General features: G+C 41.0%; 1 protein-coding gene across 1 annotated transcript in view; it reads left to right on the top strand.

The window, feature by feature from the left end:
• Nucleotides 1-7,531: 7,531 nt before the first annotated feature.
• soga1 (suppressor of glucose, autophagy associated 1) overlaps nucleotides 7,532-19,032 on the top strand; it is a 104,049-nt gene continuing 92,548 nt past the window's right edge. The window contains exons 1-3 of the mRNA XM_037772417.1: nucleotides 7,532-9,197; nucleotides 15,177-15,278; nucleotides 16,289-16,411. Coding sequence (XP_037628345.1) covers nucleotides 8,217-9,197; nucleotides 15,177-15,278; nucleotides 16,289-16,411 — 1,206 coding nt within the window. The 5' untranslated portion in view covers nucleotides 7,532-8,216. The remainder of the gene's footprint in view (nucleotides 9,198-15,176; nucleotides 15,279-16,288; nucleotides 16,412-19,032) is intronic.

The following is a 19,032-nucleotide window of genomic DNA, read 5'->3' as shown; positions in this document are numbered from 1 at the left end:
AGGAGAAACTTGTTATTCCAGATAAAGCTGGCCACATGAGACTCAAAATTCCCCTCGGACTCTAACAGAGGGATTCAACATAATCGACTGAAGCTGACAACACTGCTGCAGAACCACTATTTTTAGTCTTTAAGGGAAGACCCACGAAGAGGTATAGTCCACTTCAGTAGCACAGTGATGAAACGTGATTTGTTTGACTGTAAAAACAATTTTCCTAAAATGTCAAACTATTCCTTTAAGAAACTGGGGATTTTTCTGAACATTTTTGTTAAAGAAAATTAAGGAAATACGCAGCAAACATACAGTAATGTCATCCTGGTATAGACATTTTATCACCTTAACATACCCTTTTTAAATGAATGTGTCTCTCAATCAGAAAATTGGACTGACAGTACCTGAGTTTTCTATAAAATAATATTAATAAGACAAAGAACTTGTGGTTAATGAAAAAAAAAAAATCCAATTTCAGAAAATAATTACAAGCTGAGGATGTTCTGAAATTTAGTATTTCATAAAGTACATAACAGCAACAATGAAATAAAAGGAGGGCAGATATAGAAGTAATGTATCTGTCCTCGCTAGCAGTGGCACTGCTGATGCAGCTCGTCTTCATAACCACCAACACACCCACTGCTTTCCAATTACTGGACTGGAGATAACTTGCAAGGACAGCAAATTTCTATTATCGTCTTTTTTTTTTTCCTCTCTGCCAAGCAGACTGGAAATCATGCACTCTAATACCCAGATTGGACGGCAATGAAAGGCACATTAGGGTGTTTTTTCACAGTTAATTAGTAAAATATGCTCAGTGTTAATTAACGAGTATTTGCTGGTTGGTCAGCTGGGTTTCCTCCCTCCAGTCTTCAATCGAGGCCTAAACGACAGCAGGTTGGTGGGAGGCATCATGGTGCCAGTGAGGCGTTCAAACACCCACATTCTTGATGAGAGGTTGAATGGCTGATTGATTCAATGAGTGGGATCAAGGAAGCAACTAATGAAGCAAAATTAAGACCCTGAAAACACCCTTGTTTCAAACCTATACAAGAATCTACATGACTGAATTAGACAGAAACCACTTTGAGCAGATTCACCCATTGTGTCACAGCAAAATAAAAAATGAGCAGCAGATGACTGGCTAACTGGCCGCCAGTCTGCCATGCTGGCCGGTTGCCTGTCTGGTTTCTGACAGAGAACACTCTGTGTCCACAGCACAGGGATGCCCAGAGCATTTAAACTGTCCATGGCACATTTTTCACAGTTGCCATCATCTTTGGAGCCCAAGGTGAAATCTGTTCAGGATGCCCCCCTTGCCACCAATTCCTTCCTCATACCTCCCATTCACTGCTTACCTCAGGCTCTTACCTTACTGGAATATATCACAATAACCCTGCATCCAACTTCACTTGAGTCCAAGTCCCCATCTTTGGACAGACATGCATGCACATAGTTATATACCCATTGTGTATGTTGCTCAGAAACATAACACATTATTGGTAAAAAAAAAAAAAAAAAGAAATACCAATAAGAATTCAACTGGGATTTTCAATAATAATAATAACAACTCAATTTCATGATATAAACAAACCAACTTGATTAAACCCACCTGCTGCATGCAGTGATGGAGTAGCAGAAGATGAAGGGTCTATATAGCCTACTTTGAGCGCAACTAGAAAATGATGTAACATTTATAGACGTTAGCCAAAAAATGCATGTATGTTTACTAGAATTGTGTAAAAAACTCACTTTGCATTTATATAATATCATTTATCTTTTATAATATCTCATAATATATTTTTAGTTTAAAATTATAACCCTGTTTTATCCTATAGACCTTTTCAAACTTGATAACATAAACAATCTAAATGGGCCCCTTTGTATTTCCTGTTGCAATGTTTGTTAATGCATCAGCTGACAGGAAGTAAACTTGGAACAACGCTGTTCCCCTAGCAACAGAATGGATGGTGAATGTCAGAGAGAGGGAAACAGAACAACTGTAGCAGTTACTGTAACAGTAACAACTGGTTCATCAACAGCAGCAGCAGCTGGGCTGCCTTCTCCCCAAACTAGCGTAACTCATTTATATATTATACTCTAACCCCTTCACACCATGACTGTGACTGAATCAACGACCCGCCGTGGTCGCTGCGACTTGGGCCTGCTAGTGGAGCGGATAGTGGAAAAATCATGCAAATAGTGATACAAGCACCAAATTTGGCATGGGGATTCCCGATGGGACACTTAGCAAATATAAACGATTTGCCACTTGAAAATCTTGAAAAACCTTCTCTGCAGCCATTTTGAAAAATGGCTGCAGAGAAGGTTTTTCTTAAAGAAATGCATGTACTTGGTCAATTTGAATGATTGTGATGTAGAATTATATGTTTTCTGGTATGATCTAATTTTTACAGCTTTAACATCCTCTAATAATTATTTTCTTACTTTTTGGCTGTCCGGTGTGTCTTTGCTTTGTGGTGTTTGTATGGCTCAATTGGCGTGTAGGCCTACTGTTGTAGATAGATATCAATAGCTGCTAGTGCCATAGGTGTAGGGGCTTAGTGTAGAGGTAGTACCTTTGTTTCAGAAGTCAGCCACATCCTCCAGGATGGACTACTTTCACTGGTCCTCACTACTTGCCTAACTCTCACCTATGGCTCCAAGACGTTGCTATTGCATGGCAACGGCCACACCGGGACACGGTGTTGGCTCACGGGCTAAACTAGGTGAGCAGAAGAGATACAGGTAAGCAGGCAGAATGGCATTTGAGATGAAGTAGTTAAGTAGTTTTATATTTTGTTGTGCCTACTTTACTTAATTTTGTTTCATCATTGCCTAGCTACGCCTCTATAAAGACACACAACAATGAGAACAGAGAACAGGCTTAGACTGGTTGCATTTAGTATTTTTAAATACATGAATTTCAATTTGGAACAACTTATATGCTTCCTGAACGGTTATTGTGAGAGTTACAGCTGTGCACACACTGAAAAATGCTAACCACCAGATATGATTTTACTGACAAGCTAAAGCAAGGTTAGCATGCTGTGCTCTCATACTGGGTGACTCTGAACTATTTCATTAAAAGGAGGGAACAGTGTGCAGATTTTTTGCCTAGCTACACATAACAACCCTATTCTGCTGACAGGATTAAGTAAAATGAAAAACGACAGGTATTAATATGTGTGTTAGAGGGTATAGTGGTGGGCCTAATTAATGTCACTTTGTATTTTACAAAGAGTTACCATCAATGACGTTGCATGGATGGTTGCAATACTGCTGTTCTGATACAGGTATTTCACTTCATTGTGAATTTGCTACACTAACTTGTGTTTTGTATAGGCTTATTAGTGGGGGCCTGGCTGTTTGTGTAGCACTTGGGTTTCTGCTTAATTATTTAATGAATGCCTTTTACCACCCCCCTATATGCAACAATGGATGGCCTGTTCATTAATGATTCAAAGATCCATTCCTCTTCTCCAAATTGCAATTTCCATGTTGAATTGGATCCTTGATAAGTGTACAATTTGAGCATAGAATTAAAATGCACAGTGGACCTCTCATGTAAATGGACTACGGTTTGTGCAATATCACTGCAGGAAGATTTCGTCAAAATAGGCTGTTTTCACAGACGATATTTTGACATGTCACAATAGGAAAAGCACAGTTGTAGATAATAATAGTAACTAGAAACTAAAATGTCTGCTGTGAAACGGGCCTATTATCATGGAAATTCCACATATGAATTAAGAGATGATTTTATAGTATTGTTGCTTCGCAATAATAGTATTTTTAATTTGATGTCTCCAAATATCGAACAGTGTAGACAGTGCTGTGACATCTTTTACTTTGATTTACTTAGATGTTGTTCTTTTCTGTCAGTTTGATTCTGTCACCATTCAGCTACAGTACAATAAGAAGCTTGCATGCTTACTACACAAAGCCGTTATTTTTTTTCTTATTGGCAAAACAAACCAGAAATGTCAAATGCTTCACTTCCTTTGCACAAGAGGGTTTTCCTCATGAGAGGAATTCCAGACACTAAGTGTTTAAAACAACAGATGTTGACAGTTGTTGAGCCTTTTATTGGCAGCCATTCAGTATTTCTGGTGTGCGTGAAGATGTACAGTCTATCAGATGTAGTTCTGTGGCAGGATGATAGGCCTTGAATGATTTAAAGACTGCATGATGTATGATCACTGCATGTAAGATCACTGCCAAGGGATTTAAAAATGTCACAGAAGTAAGAAAAGGTGACTATAATGGAAAGTTTGGTGAAAAAACACATCAGATTTTTTCTTTTAAGTTCTTTTTTTCTTTCTTTAAAGGTGCAGTGTGTAGGATCTGGCATCATCAAGTGGTGAGGTTGCACATTGCAACCAACTGAGAGCTCTCCCGTGTGCCAAGTGTGTAGGAGAGTTAATGTGGCCTGGGCTACTGTAGAAACATGGCGGCCGGCTCCGTGAAGAGGATCCGCTCCATATGTAGATATAAACGCCTCATTGTAAGGTAATGAAAACACAATGATTCATATTTTCAGGTGATTATAAACTATAGAAAACATACTTATTAATATTATATTCCATATCTACTAATAGATCCCCCTAAATGTTACACACTGTTTCTTTAACCCCTTAAAACTCTTAATGACAACAGATATATGTTATGCTGCTTACATTATTATATGTCCACATTGTTCACTTTAGAGACAAATGGTTTTGTCTTTTTATCTTGAACGCTCCCAAAGATTAAGCTATGTCACCAACTGCACATGGGCACTAAATGTTGACGAGGTGAGGTTTACCTGACATGAAATACTGTGCCATAAATATCTGGACTAAACTAAAATTTTGTCTTTTTAAAGTTGGTCACGCCGTGTTTTTGAATTCATACAGCAGCTGGGTTTGAATGTGTCAAATAATAGAGACTACAAAACGTCATCATGTCGACACATCCGCCTTTACAGCCTCATTTTACTCACGCTCATGCAACTGTGGTGTAGTTCGTTTATAGCATAACGTTAGCTTTTTACTTCTGGCGATTGCATTTACGCCTCAAAAGTCATAAAAGCAGTGTTTCATTTGTGGAGATTATCTTGTCATAAACGTTTGTTTGCCACAGAGCTTATTTTCTGCATAATCCAAAACCCAATGGAAAAATCCATTTGGCTTTTAGTCGAGGGAACCTGTGTGATTCAAACTTCCGGGTTGGCCTACAAAAATATGTCATCCCTGCACCACTCTATACTGGTACATAACAAATCCCTGAGTGGTAAAATCTATTCTATCTGCTCTAATTCTGCGTTGGCCGTTCTAGAGTTACTGCTCATAAATCATTCATAGAGTGTGATTCTGCCACCGCAGACCATATCGACATCTTGCATTGGTTCTGTGATGAGTAGTCTTTAATCTGATGATGGTCACGGTTTCACAAACAGCCACAATAGAGACAAAAAAAATCCAGATCAGAGAGTAAATATGAAAAGAGATGTTGTTGCATTAACATGGAAGTTATAATGGGATGTAATTGTGTGTAATCATACTAAAGAGGAAACAGCACACACGGACGGGGAGGAGAAACATGAATATGGTTATTATTAGAGATAGGGAATAGATGGCAGCAGAGGAGGAGGTCCCACTCTGCTTTTTAGCTTTAATAATGAAATGCATCATCTGTTAATGGCTGGAGATGACATAACGTCCCTGTCACTTGTGGAAAATTCTGCAGAAACACATTTTTACCCATCAACGTAATGGTTCCTACTTGCTCTGTATATACAGGCTATATATGTACTGAGAAACATGCTGTTTAAGGGAATGTTACATAACATTTTGGGACAGTATGATCGGGTCATGATGTCACTATTTCCAAAACGGTTTATTTGTTTCATACACAGGACATTTTGGGCTTTTAGTGGAATGTCTCAGCAACTATTGAACGGATTGTCATGGTTAGGTCCAAACAGTCATGGTTCCCAGAGGACGGATCCTAATGACTTTGGTGATCCCCTGACTTTCCCTCTAGCGCCACCACGTGGTTGATATTTGGGGTTTTTAGTGAAATGTCTTATCCATTGGCATTCATGTCCACGTAAGGAGGAACTGTAATCACTTTGTTGATCCCTTAATAATATAATAAAATATTAAAATAATGCACATTCGTTTTAATGCCACTAATTTCTTTAACGCAATTGATATTTCAGAGGTTGTAGTGGGCTCAGTTTTAAACCTAGAATGAAGATAGAATCTAAGGAATCCATTAGTACCAACCATGTCATATCAGTTTGTCGCAAAGGAGGCTAAATAACGCTCCAAACTTGCGCAAAATTTTGACGAGGAAAAATTGTCATGGCCATTTTCAAAGGGGTCCCTTGACCTCTGACCTCAAGATATGTGAATGAAAATGGGTTCTATGGGTACCCACGAGTCTCCCCTTTACAGACATGCCCACTTTATGATAATCACATGCCGTTTGGGGCAAGTCATAGTCAAGTCAGCACACTGACACACTGACAGCTGTTGTTGCCTGTTGGGCTTCAGTTTGCCATGTTATGATTTGAGCATGTTTTTTTTATGCAAAATGCAGTACCTGTGGGGGTTTCTGGACAATATCTGTCACTGGGCGACTGTGGCTCAGAGGATAGAGCAGGTTGTCCACCCATCGGAAGGTCGGTGGTTTGATCCCCAGCTGCTCCGGTCACATGTCAATGTGTCCTTGAGCAAGACACTTAACCCCAAATTGCTCCCGCTGGCTTTGGTGTAAGAATGAGTATTTAGATTAGAACCTGATGGGCAAAGTTGACACCTTAATAGCCTCTGCGAATCAGTGTGCGAATAGGTGAATACTGACATGTAGTGTAAAGCGCTTTGAGTGGCCGGAAGACTAGAAAAGCTCTATATAATTGCAAGTCCATTTAACATTGTTTTGTGTTGTTAATTAATTTCCAATAATAAATATATACACACATTTGCATAAAGCAAGCATATTTGCCCACTCCAATGTTGATAAGAGTATTAAATACTTGACAAATCTTCCTTTAAGGTACATTTTGAACAGATAAAAAAAATGTGTAAATATTTCACAGATTCTACATGTGAATGCAGAATCTGTTTATAGAGATTATGTTCGCCCCCCCCCCTGTAGCCGGGAATTAAATGATAATGTTTGAACAACTTGACAAATCTTCCTTTAAGGTACATTTTGAACAGATAAAAAAATGTGTGATTAATTAATAAATATTATAATCCATTATCAGCCCTAGTTTAAATATCTATCCATTAAAATTAAACATAAATAATGAATGCTGACAGTGTGCAGACAGAAGCAAGGTGGCGATGAGGGGTCTAGCACAAATAGTAAATGGATAGCCTATAGTGTAATTTTGGGGCCACAGACAAATCTTCCTTTAAGGTACATTTTGAAACAGATAAAAAATGTGTGATTAATTAATAAATATTATAATCCATTATCAGCCCTAGTTTAAATATCTATCCATTAAAATTAAACATAAATAATGAATGCAGACAGTGTGCAGACAGAAGCAAGGTGGCGATGAGGGGTCTAGCACAAATAGTAAATGGATAGCCTATAGTGTAATTTTGGGGCCACACATTAACCAATTGGTTTTTCATACACTGACCTGTACATAAATTGCCCCTATATCCTATTTTGTTATTGACTACATATAGCTTTGGCTTTAAAGCATGGTGAATCCTGCCCTTCATGCATCTCTCAGAGCATCCATACACTTTATTTTGCCTGCTCCTTCTAATATCATGCAATGGTGGCGACAGAGAGCTGCAGAAGTGAGATTCACACAATCTCTCTCTCCTCCAGGGCTACATCCCGTTATCTGGGCGGAGGGAGAGGAAGAGGAAGAGAGAGAGAGAGAGAGGAGACCATATCCACCACACTGCCTCTCTGTTCTCACCCACAACTCCAGAGACAGATATCCTGCAGAGAGGAGAGGAGAGGAGAGGAGAGGAGAGGAGGATCTATCAGAACAAAGAGGAATACTACTGGAAAACGAGATTATATGTTGCGTTTGTGCCGGTTTTTTGGACTCCTGCTTCCTGCTTCTTCTCCGCCTTGTTGCTCTCCAGGATCTCTCATCGTGGCTGCAGCTCCTCTTGTGTTGTTTATCCACAACTCCTGCCTCCCTGTTTCCACCACAACATATAGGAGGTTTCATTTCATTTTTTGCTCTTGTTTAAACGGAATGAATGACAAAAACAAAGGAGGTTGATGTCCATAACTCTCCGGCTCACCTCGCCTTCGCCTCGCCCAAAGAACGGAGACTCCATCTCCGGCAGAAGATGGAAAGCGGAGGCGGGACGGAGCGCTCGGACAGCGGGCAACACGCGGTCTCACACCGGCCTGAAGCTGCTGCCGCTGCGGAGCTCTCTGCGGTGGTGTCCGAGAAGAAGAAGAAGAAGGTAAACCGAGCTCCGTCTCCGGCCAGACCGAAGGATGTAGCCGGTTGGTCGCTCACCAAGATCCGCGGAGGGATTGGGACGCCGACGCTGAGCGTGAAGCCGGGAAATATCCACCTGGGGAGCCGCGTTTCAAGGCGCAGCTCCGGGGGAAGTGTTGCTGGAAAGGACGGTAAAGCGGAGAAGAGCGGCGGTGGTGGTGGTGGTGGTAAACAGGCAGGTAAATCCTCTTCTTCTGCGTCGTCTAAAGCAGCCAAGGCGGCCAAGAGCACCAGGAAGGTGTCGGACGCCAGTATTGGATCCGATGATCTCTCCAAGGACTCCGGCTGCGCCACCGAGAAGCTCTCTCCGACCGACAGCAGCTCCGAGCTGTCGGACTGCGCCTCCGAGGAAAACAAGCTCTCCGCGGACGCTGTGAGCAGCGACGCCGAGTCGAGGAGCAGCCGAGGTGGTGGTGGTGGTGGGTTGGACGGAGACAAGCCGCTCAGGGATGGTGTGTTGTCGGACAGAGCTGGCCAACACGCCGCCAACAAGACCACCTGCTCCTCCTCCGCGGAGAGGGACTACAAGGACCGGCTCTGCGTTGCCGTGGAGACCGGAGAAGGGAGCGTCTCCCCCGGCGAGGAGCGCTCGGTCACCTCGTATGACAGCAGGGTGCCTGCCAGCACATCACTGGCTTTCTCAGACCTCACAGAGGAGTTTATGGACGGCATGCATGAGGAGTTTGTCCGGGAGATAGAAGAGCTGAGATCTGAGAATGATTACCTCAAAGTAAGTATCAGTAATATGAATTAAAACTTCCCCCATGGGAAAAGTTTAAAGGGACTGTTTGTAAGAATCAGAAATGCTTGTTAACAGCGACACCTGTGGCCGTTAAAGGGACTGTTTGTAAGTTTTTAAGCGTATAAATGTACCGGTGTCGGGATCCCAAACGTCCACTGCGCGCTCGCATATGCGCGCTCGCATGTGGCCGGAGTCTCTGCTCCTCTGCCTGCTTGCCTTCACTCACACACCGCGCGCATTCTCGCTGTCTCGCTTCCACCTCTAGACGAGCACGCGCGCTCACTCCACACTGCAGAAGAGTTAGTATCTCTGAGAATATCTAGTGAATGTACAGTGGACCTTTGTGCAGAAATAAAAGCTACAGCTCCTCCAGACCAACAGAGGTTTCCCGTGTCTTGTGAAGAGACGGGGCTCCGCAGCAAGAATGGTCATTGCCTCCGACCGGTTGCCGGTGTCTCCCTGCGGGCGCAGTTGGGAGACGATTACGTTTCTCTTCCTGCTTCAGCCCCGGCACCGACCCGCTTTTGCTGAAGCAGGAAAAGCCAACACTAGTATCAGCAGTGATTCATGGAGAGACCTTCGTCTGGTCAGCTAACATTACTGCCAAGCAGGTGAAATATAGAGTGATATTGTGGTTTTAGCTGACGTGTGTCGCCTCACTGTTTTGAGCGATGCTCGTTCATGTAAAGTCAGTCGCGCTTGTGCTCGCTCTACATAGACATGAATGAGCATCGCTCAAAACAGTGAGGCGACACGTCAGCTAAAACCACAATATACGCATCCTAAGTTTATTTACAACCCACATATCCATCCAGAGTTAAAAAGTAGATATAAACCAACCCTTATCACAACTCTTCCTCAACCATATACCTCCTAAAAATATCTTTTTTTACCAGTTCACTCTGACTAGTTTCCCATGTGTGTAGAGAAGCCTTTGGATGCCATCCAAGGCTACTCATTACAAGGATGATGATGATGATGATGATGATGATGTTATGAATAGAGAGAGTCTGCACCCTCAGCAGCATAACAATGAGCAAAACATGCAGCCTTGTAGCCTCAAAACGGCATGTTTCATAATAAATATCTGCACGTGCAATGAAGAGGAAATGTGAAATACTGAAAAGAGTTAGATAATAATGTGTGGATGTGGTATTTTGGGCAGATAGTGGCTTTTCAACATCATTTGCCAGTCAGTGTTGCCCATTGTGTTTCCGCCAGCTCATATAATGGAAGTGAGGGTGTAATTTTACTCAACAGCCTGAGGGGTTGTCAGTCTGTGAGTCAGATTTCACTGAAAGCTTCAGTGTCTTGCTGCTAATTTACCAAGGTATTAGATTACATTTTTTCCCCATAAAATGGTCAAAATCATGTATTCAGAAAATTTGACTTCATGTTCTGTTAAACTGACAAACACTAAAACATCAGCACTCTAAATAATAACCAGCCCATCACTGCTTCATCACGTACCTGGACTCACTGTCACCAGACTTTGATACTGAAGGCATCTCTCAGCTCCCACAGGAATGTGATTTATTACGTGGATCCACCGGTCAAGCAGATCCATCCAGCCCTGTGATTGATTGATTAGAGAGAAGGATCAATTATATTAGCATGTCCCTAAGCACTAACTGGCAGTTACCAGACAAGCCAATAATTGTCAAGGATTGATTGTGGAGGGTGATTGATCAACAGCACTTTGCTAAACAGGAGGACCACCTCGTCTTTTCTCAGGGAGCTTCTGTAACAGAATTTAGATTCTTTGTGAACCTTCACCCTGTAGATGGCTCCACACAACAGAAGGTTTTTTATTGATCACTATGGTGAATTTTTTTTGGCTAGACCGCAGAGGCTAGTCCTACAAATGCAAAAGTGGTCTATAAAATGACAGAAAATGGTGAAAAAATGTTGATCAAAGTTTCTCAAAGCCCAACATGATGCCCTCAAATGTCTTGTTTTGTCCACAACTCAAAGATATTAAGTTTACTGTCATAGAGGAGTAAAGAAACCAGAAAATATTAACATTTAAGAAGCTGGAATCAGAGAATTTAAACTTTTTTTTTCTTAAAGACTACTCAAACCCAATAATCGATTATCAAAATAGTTGGCAATAATTTAATAGTTGACAACTAATCGGATTAACCGTTGCAGCTCTAGTGTGTATGCATGTGTGCATATTTCTGTGTGTGTCTGTAGCTGATGCCTGAATATATAGGACAGCATGTAACAGAGCTACCTTATTGGACCACCCCAAAGCCTCATGGGAGGCCTTGCAGTGTGTCTGTTGTCGCAGCTGTGAGGAACACCTGGTTAGTAATCAGAAGATGAAAACAACATGCTGCTGTGGTGTCAGGCTCCCCCTCAATATCTCGCTCTGTGTCTGATTTATTTCTAGATCCAGCTTCTTATTCACGCTCTCCAAGTCCCTCTCTCTATTTCCATCCGTAATGCTCATCCTTTGTCTCTGTCAGTGCAGACTTTTATGTCTTGTCTATCTCTGACTATAGCTTCATGTAGTGCATATCAATATGCTGGACGCTTTGTTGGTGCAGCTACTGTTTCCCATTTGGTTGGTAATTAGGAGATCAAGACAGCTAACAGCTGTTGGAACTTTTGTAATTATGAATTCATATTTCAGTGTGCAAGATGTTTATGTTTAATATTGTTGAAGCTACGAGAGAACATGTGGTTAACAATCAAGTCTTCCAGCTACTATACCTGCAGCCCTAACTACTAATGTCCTTCTTTCCTGCAGCCAGAACATGCTTATTGCTGGGTGACGTGCTAACAGTTTGATTGATTGTCTGTCATTTCTACCATCCACACACCTCGTTGAAGCAGCTCTCACACAGCAGGAACCCCAACAGTTAATCAAATAATCATTTGGGCCCGCATGCTGTGCTTAGACATGATAAACAACATGTAGATCTTTACTGCTGACCTCGTGTTACAGCTGAACCTGACAGAGACACAAAGATGGGCTTTTCTGAGCTTAATTTGTAGGAATGTCTTTCCTGAGACCACAATTTAATGTAATAGCTGAGCGTCTGTGCAGGACAAGCTTGTATAGATGACTGTTTTAGCCTTCTCACCACTATCTTTCAATATTCACAATATTTGACATCGCAAAGATTTGCTTTGGAAGTACAGGTCAATAGTTCAACTGCTCAATATCCTCTGATCAAATTGTACGTGTCACTTATGTGGTATTATTAATGCTTGTACTGCTGGCTTCAGTTTATTTTCCTCATTGTCTTGAGGCAGTTTTCTGAATCTTGAAGTCTTTTAAATATTCCCTTTTCATAAACTTTTATGAAATAGTTATTAATCACATTGAATTTAGGTCGATTTTCCTTCTCTGATGTGCTAATCTTATATAAATATCTTATATTTTTGAAGATATAGTACGTGACAGACCGACACATGATGGCAGCTTTTATGTTTCTTGTGTCATGCTTCTATATTAACTCAATATCCATCCAGATCCGGTGTACATGTGTATATTTAAGAGCATGACCCGTTTCCAACTAAAGACAGCAAAATGTTTAGTATGTGGTAGTGTAGTGCAATACGGCTAACAGATAAAATATCAGTGTCTTAAAAGGAGTGATTTGACATTTTGGAAAATACACTTATTTATGAGAAGATCAATACCACTCTCATGCCTGTACGGTGAATATAAAGCTACAGGACTGACCTGGACTTCTGCACGAGATACAGAGAACTTACAAAATATGCTAAATAAAGTCCGCAAATTTGTGATATTTGTAAAGTCATTCAAGATAAACTGGAGGAGGAGGGATTCGTGCGCTCAGTAGATCAGTGCCGAGTCAAAGTGAAAACACTTCGAGAGCAATATTTTAAAGTCTGTGATTCCCTGCATAGAAGTGGCAGCTCTTTTTATGTGGTTCGCTTTAATTTGTGCACTGGGAAACTGAACCAGACCAAATAGAAAATAAACCAAAATAATCAATTTCACTCTAAAAAAAACAGACTATTGCTTGTGAAAGTGCCCTTAGAGGTTCCGCTAGACGGACTGTTATCACAGCAGATGTGCTTGAGCTCTGATTCTAGCTAAAATCTGACATCTGATTGGTTGATTCAATCTCCAGACTGGCTTGTTCGCTCCAAAGACATAAACCATCTTCCCTGTTCTTCTTTAGTTAGCTGTGTAAAGCAGGTCAGTGGACCACCTCGCTCTCTCTCTCAGTCTCTCGCCACATTAACTTGCGATTCCCTCGTTTCGTGTCCTCACTTTCTCACTCTCTGCCGTCGTGTTTTATCTCCCTCCCTGTCTACATTTATTTCATGCTCTGTTTTTCCCATCCCTGTTATTCCCCTTTCTTTCCCCTTCCCTGTCCTTGGCTTCCATTTTTTCTTTCTCTTTCTCCTTCCCTTTCTCTTTCTTTCTGTTTCTTTCCTTTCTTTTTGTCTTTTCCTCTCCTCCCCTCCTTTTCATTCTCTTCTTTCCTTTACATCCATGTCCCTCCTTACCTTTACTTCTCTGATCTTTTTTTAGTCTTTCCTTCCTTTTCTTTCTCTTTCCTTCTTTCTGTTTTTAATTTAATCTCTGCCTCGTTTCTCCCCTCTGTATTGCAGATGTGTAGTGTAGTGGTCAGTGTCCTACATATTGCTTCTTGCTGCAGTCAATTTTAGCTCGATCAACAAATCTCCTTCACAAGATTGCACTCACACACAAGCACACTGTTTGCCGCATGCTAAACCACACACGTTATGTTACCTAATTGTTAACATGTTTATGATCAATACTCACACAAATTGTTTATACTGCAGCTAGTAGCAACGTAGACACACCCTACAACACTCACTCCCTTTCTTGCTGTCTTTTTTACTCACACACGCATAAACATCCCCAGAGCTCAGTGTTGCTACAGTCGGAGCTCTGCAGAGGCTGACCCACATTATCCACTCTAGTACATTCTGACAGCGCTATTACTACTACTACTACGACAGCCGCTTGTACTCCTTTTGCTTACTTTGCTTACACATCACACACACTGATTTTTGCCCCCACACACACATTACACACTCTTGAAAGCACACTGTTGTGTAACGCCCCATCTGGTGTCCCATAAAGCCCAGCGACCCAGACTTCTTCTGGTGGGGTGTGGTTCATCTCAGTGCAAAAACACGCCAATACAAGAGCTACACCTTAAACACGATTCAGAGGGATGATGCAATTCATGCTGTCAGGCTGACGTGAATAATTCATCTCTAATATGTCAATAAGAGAGGTAGATAACAACACTACTGTAAATAAATCACACAATCTGGCTTATTTTTGAGTGTTTTTGAAAACGTTTGTGAGATATCTTTACTTCATATCTTTTAGAGTGTAGGAATTTCCTTTCCTTTGCTCTCAATTTCCCTGCAGGGACTGTTAAGAGTCTCCTCTAAGGTAATCTGATAACCCGACCATGACCTTTGACCTTCTGGGTGGGAGAGAGAAAGGAGAATCAATACAGTATCGTATCATATTACCGAGTGCACCATTCTGCTACTTACAACATGTAGATCTCTATTTCTGATGACCTCTTTTATCTGACTTGAGAGAATATTACACAGTAGTTAATTTTAAGAACACAGTAATAGTTGTAAAGGCTGTTGGATGATGAAGACGAAGATGTGGTGGCTAATGACGGCAAGCAGCGATTGATGGGCTGGATTACGATCAAAGTTAATGGATGATGATTTTTTGATGATGATGATGATTGTCTTGCATATAGGACAAAGATGCTTACAGCTCTTTAGACTCCTATTAAACATTTAAGATTCCCTTTATGGCCCACATACAGTATGTGCTCATAATGCTGTCAGCACTTTGAGTTACAGTCAGTTAGAAGTCTCTACAACACTTAACAGCTCTTTCCCTGCAGGTTGATATCGGAGGAGTAATGTTAAAATGACAGATGCACTTATATATTCTCTCTTCTTCCCTGCCTCCAGGATGAGATGGAGGAGTTGAGGTCTGAGATGCTGGAGATGAGGGACATGTACATGGAGGATGACGTCTACCAGCTGCAGGACCTACGGCAACAACTGGAGCAGGTACAACTGTGGGCGGACAGATCAATTTAATGAAAGCACAATTTTTACTTTTTATTTATTGATTCAATTAAAGGTTGTTCTCCAAAATACAAAATCATTGCATCATGCAATATCAATAAATTACACAAAGAACATACCGTAACATAATCGGCATATGTATGTCCAAAAGCAACATTTTTATGTGAGGGGGGAAAATAAATAAATAAAAAAAGAAAAGAGAAGAAATAAGATAATTAAAAGCAAGGAGGAACAGCAAAACAAAGAGACAAAATAACTATCATAATAATAATAATAAAAATACTGATGATGATGATAATGATAATAATAATGGTAAGTGATTAAGTGAGTGGAAATTAAAGATCACTTAAAGATCCTTTTAGATCACAAAATATCAATTTCTTCGTATTTTTATATCAAAATCCAATAATCTTTTCTTCCTTTAAACAAAATATGAAGTGTGCTTACGTAAGCTAGTACCACCCAATTTCAGCCAATAATATCATCCATCAATCAATCTGCAACTTTAGCGACAAGCAAGGTTTGTGAGGAGCCACAGTCCTCTGTAGCTCCATATCGCGCCACATTCTAAGCCCGCCCTCTTTTTAGCAGTCCAATCAAATGCGAAGGATTTGATTTAAATCCCTCTTGTTACTGTACACCGCTCAAATATTCAGTTTCACTGGGGAATACGTCCCAGTACAGAAGCTAAATATGCTGTACCTTCCTTTTCACTGTGACTTTAATGTGTAAAACAGGCAGAGGCTGCAAAATGTTTTGAAACGTCAAGTATGATAGCGGCCAATCAATCATCTGAATATCATCTCTGAGCAAGAGGTGCTACACAAGGCCAGCTGCATCATGGATGTCTGTATGTCTGATTCTTTTGTATTGCAATAGCTGCTGCAAGGCAAATTTTTCCTTGAAGGCACAATAATAAAGTGGAGCAAAGTAGTAGTAGTTTAGACAGATGACACGTAACATCATCCACTCACACTGCTTCTGTTTCTCAGGCAAATAAGACCTGCCGCATCCTGCAGTACCGGCTGAGGAAGGCCGAGCGACGCTCTCTCCGCGTGGCCCAAACAGGGCAGGTGGACGGGGAACTGATACGAACGCTGGAGCAAGATGTCAAAGTAAGTGTTTACTTTTAGTGCATTCTGCAGCTGCACTTACATAGTGTGTAGCGCTGCATGCAGTATGCACACAATTGGGACACACTACATCATCGTAACATTGCACCTTGAACTTTGACCCTCTTGCTCATATATCCACTGCACAGAGGATTGTGGGTCAGAATAGCAGAAGCGCATGCTGGCTTGCATTCTGCAAAATACGACCGGATGCAGTAGGACATCCTGGTATTTTTGGCACAGTGCATTTGACATACTAGGTATTGGGACATACTTAATATTTTTCTGGCTTACTAAATGGTTTGGTAGTATGGGTATTGGAACGTACAGTTGGTGTGTTTTAGAGAGAGTGATTGAAATGGCTAAATAGCTCTGTGTGGAAGATGTTCTGAAGTCACAGTTATTAGCTGTGTTCATGCGGTAGATACAGTATACTATGGGAAATAGAGAAAGTGAGATATATGGAATAATATGTCATAATGTTGCTGTGAGCTAATTTACTCATTTTGGAGTGCATAGTCTTTACTCCAAAAAACGCTCTTAGTTTCCAACAAATGAAGCCAGCAAGCTCATTAGGCTTCTACTAAATGTCTTTGTCCTCCAGAAATCAAAACCCAGTTTGTGTGGAAATGTTTAAATATAGATATGCTCTCTTAATCTTTTTAAGGCCACTCTCAACTAGATATTTTTATTCTGCAGTTTAGTTTTACAGTATGTAGATGAGGATCCACTTGTGCAAAAATTGAATAGATTCTATTATTCCAATTTTGCTCCAAAGCTGGCGGAAATGATCTAATAGGAAAATCTGTCTAATGTATGGGTGGTGGCATGACCAGACTTTAGTCAAAAACAGCAGAGAAAAAAAACCCTAACCACTGTTGCCCAAGATTCAAGGACCTTAAATATGGCTGATTGCCGTTACATACATGCTGTGTTTTGTTTTGGTTGGTGTCTCTATGTATTTCGAGAACGTTCTTATGACCGTTCTCCTTCAAACCGTTGAAGTCAGGAGACGGTGGTGAGGTCAGACTTCCTCTAAGTTGTTTAAGGAATTTCCCTGTTTAAAATAAAATGGACCAATCTTAACTCTGGCTTAGAAACACTGAACGCCACATTAGGACTCTCAATTGACCTCACATACACACAACTTCGCACACACACACGCACACACACATAAATGCAGTAAATGTACATATAGACAACGCTTTCTTTTACAAGCGTCCTTCACAGTACGCATAAACACCAGTCATCCCAATCACTTCGGGAATCCCTGTTAATGGCATGTTGTACACAAGCAACACTGAGTGCAGGGTAAAGCTTCTGTGCGTGTTTTTCTGTCATGCTGACCCTGAACTATGGATACACTCCGTCAAATTCAAAGCGTTCCGCCAACATTTTTTCATGTGATAGAGGATACAATGAGGCCTTTATACCCTCTAAGAGAGAGAGTGTGAGAGTGAGACTGTGATGTCACTCTCAAAGGGCTTTCCGCCGGCTGTTTCTGTCTGTCTCTCCGCTGCTGTCTCACCATCTGGTTGTTTTGGAAGAAGGAAGGAAGGAAGGAAGGAAGGAAGGACGGAAGGAGGGAGGGAGGGAAAAGGAAGAGCGTACATCCTGTGTCTCTGAGGGTGAAAAAAAGGGGGATTGGTCACTTTTTGAAAATTCAAATCGGCCAATCAGAGAAGGAGGATGAAGGAGGGAGGAATACAAAAAAGAGAAACTAACATAAACAGAAATAGAAGAGGGGAAAATAAGTCATTCAAGAAGGAATAGTTGATTTGAATGGACTTCAATTTTAAATCTTTAGTAGCCAATGGTAGCGCTGGGATAAGGGAGGTCAGAAATGATGGAAAAAATAGAAAGACAAAGCTTGAAAACAAATAGGGCTGCCCCCTCTTAGTTGATTAGGTGAATAATCAGTCATTTTTGTCTAAGTCAAATAAGATTTCTTTAGTTGATAAGTCATTTTTAAGGCTCTTCTCATGCTGAATGACGTATTTCTAAGTATTTCTCTGGTAAACACAAGATTTAAAGTGATGCTTTTGTGTCATTCTCGGTGGAGAAACTCAGTTTCACAGATCGTTTGATTAAATCAACTAATCGTATGAGTGCTAGTCGACTAAGAATTTCTTTGGTCGAGGACAGCCCTAGAAAAAAAAGCGAGTAAAGTCTGCATCTGCTGGCTACATTAGCAACGAGGGATCATAAACACAGGATACTGAAAAAATATACACTGCAGGGAGACAAACCTGACCTCTCTCACAACACATGGCTGATTGTGTCGTCTTGCTGCCAGAGCCAAAGACTCAGACAGCAGGTCGAGTTACACCATGATGTGTGTGTGTGTGTGTGTGTGTGTGTTCATTAATCCTATGTTAAGCTCCTCTTTTGCTGGCCTCTCACAGTCACTCCTCTGTTTATTCTCGTGGCTTTATCATTAGCTTTATAAAAACAGACACTCACTCCTGCCTCTGTGACTCATCACTGATTCAGCTCTACTGGAAAATAACTTAACCAGCAGTAAAAAAAAAAGAGACAATGTCTATAAACAGTTGAGCGGTCTGAATGTCCTTAAACTCAAGAATAACACAAGTATGAATACTAAAAATAGCAGCATCGAAATC

The sequence above is a fragment of the Sebastes umbrosus genome, chromosome 6 (genome assembly GCF_015220745.1).
Source record: "Sebastes umbrosus isolate fSebUmb1 chromosome 6, fSebUmb1.pri, whole genome shotgun sequence".
NCBI lineage: Eukaryota > Metazoa > Chordata > Actinopteri > Perciformes > Sebastidae > Sebastes > Sebastes umbrosus.
This window is presented reverse-complemented; position numbering and strand designations above follow the sequence as displayed.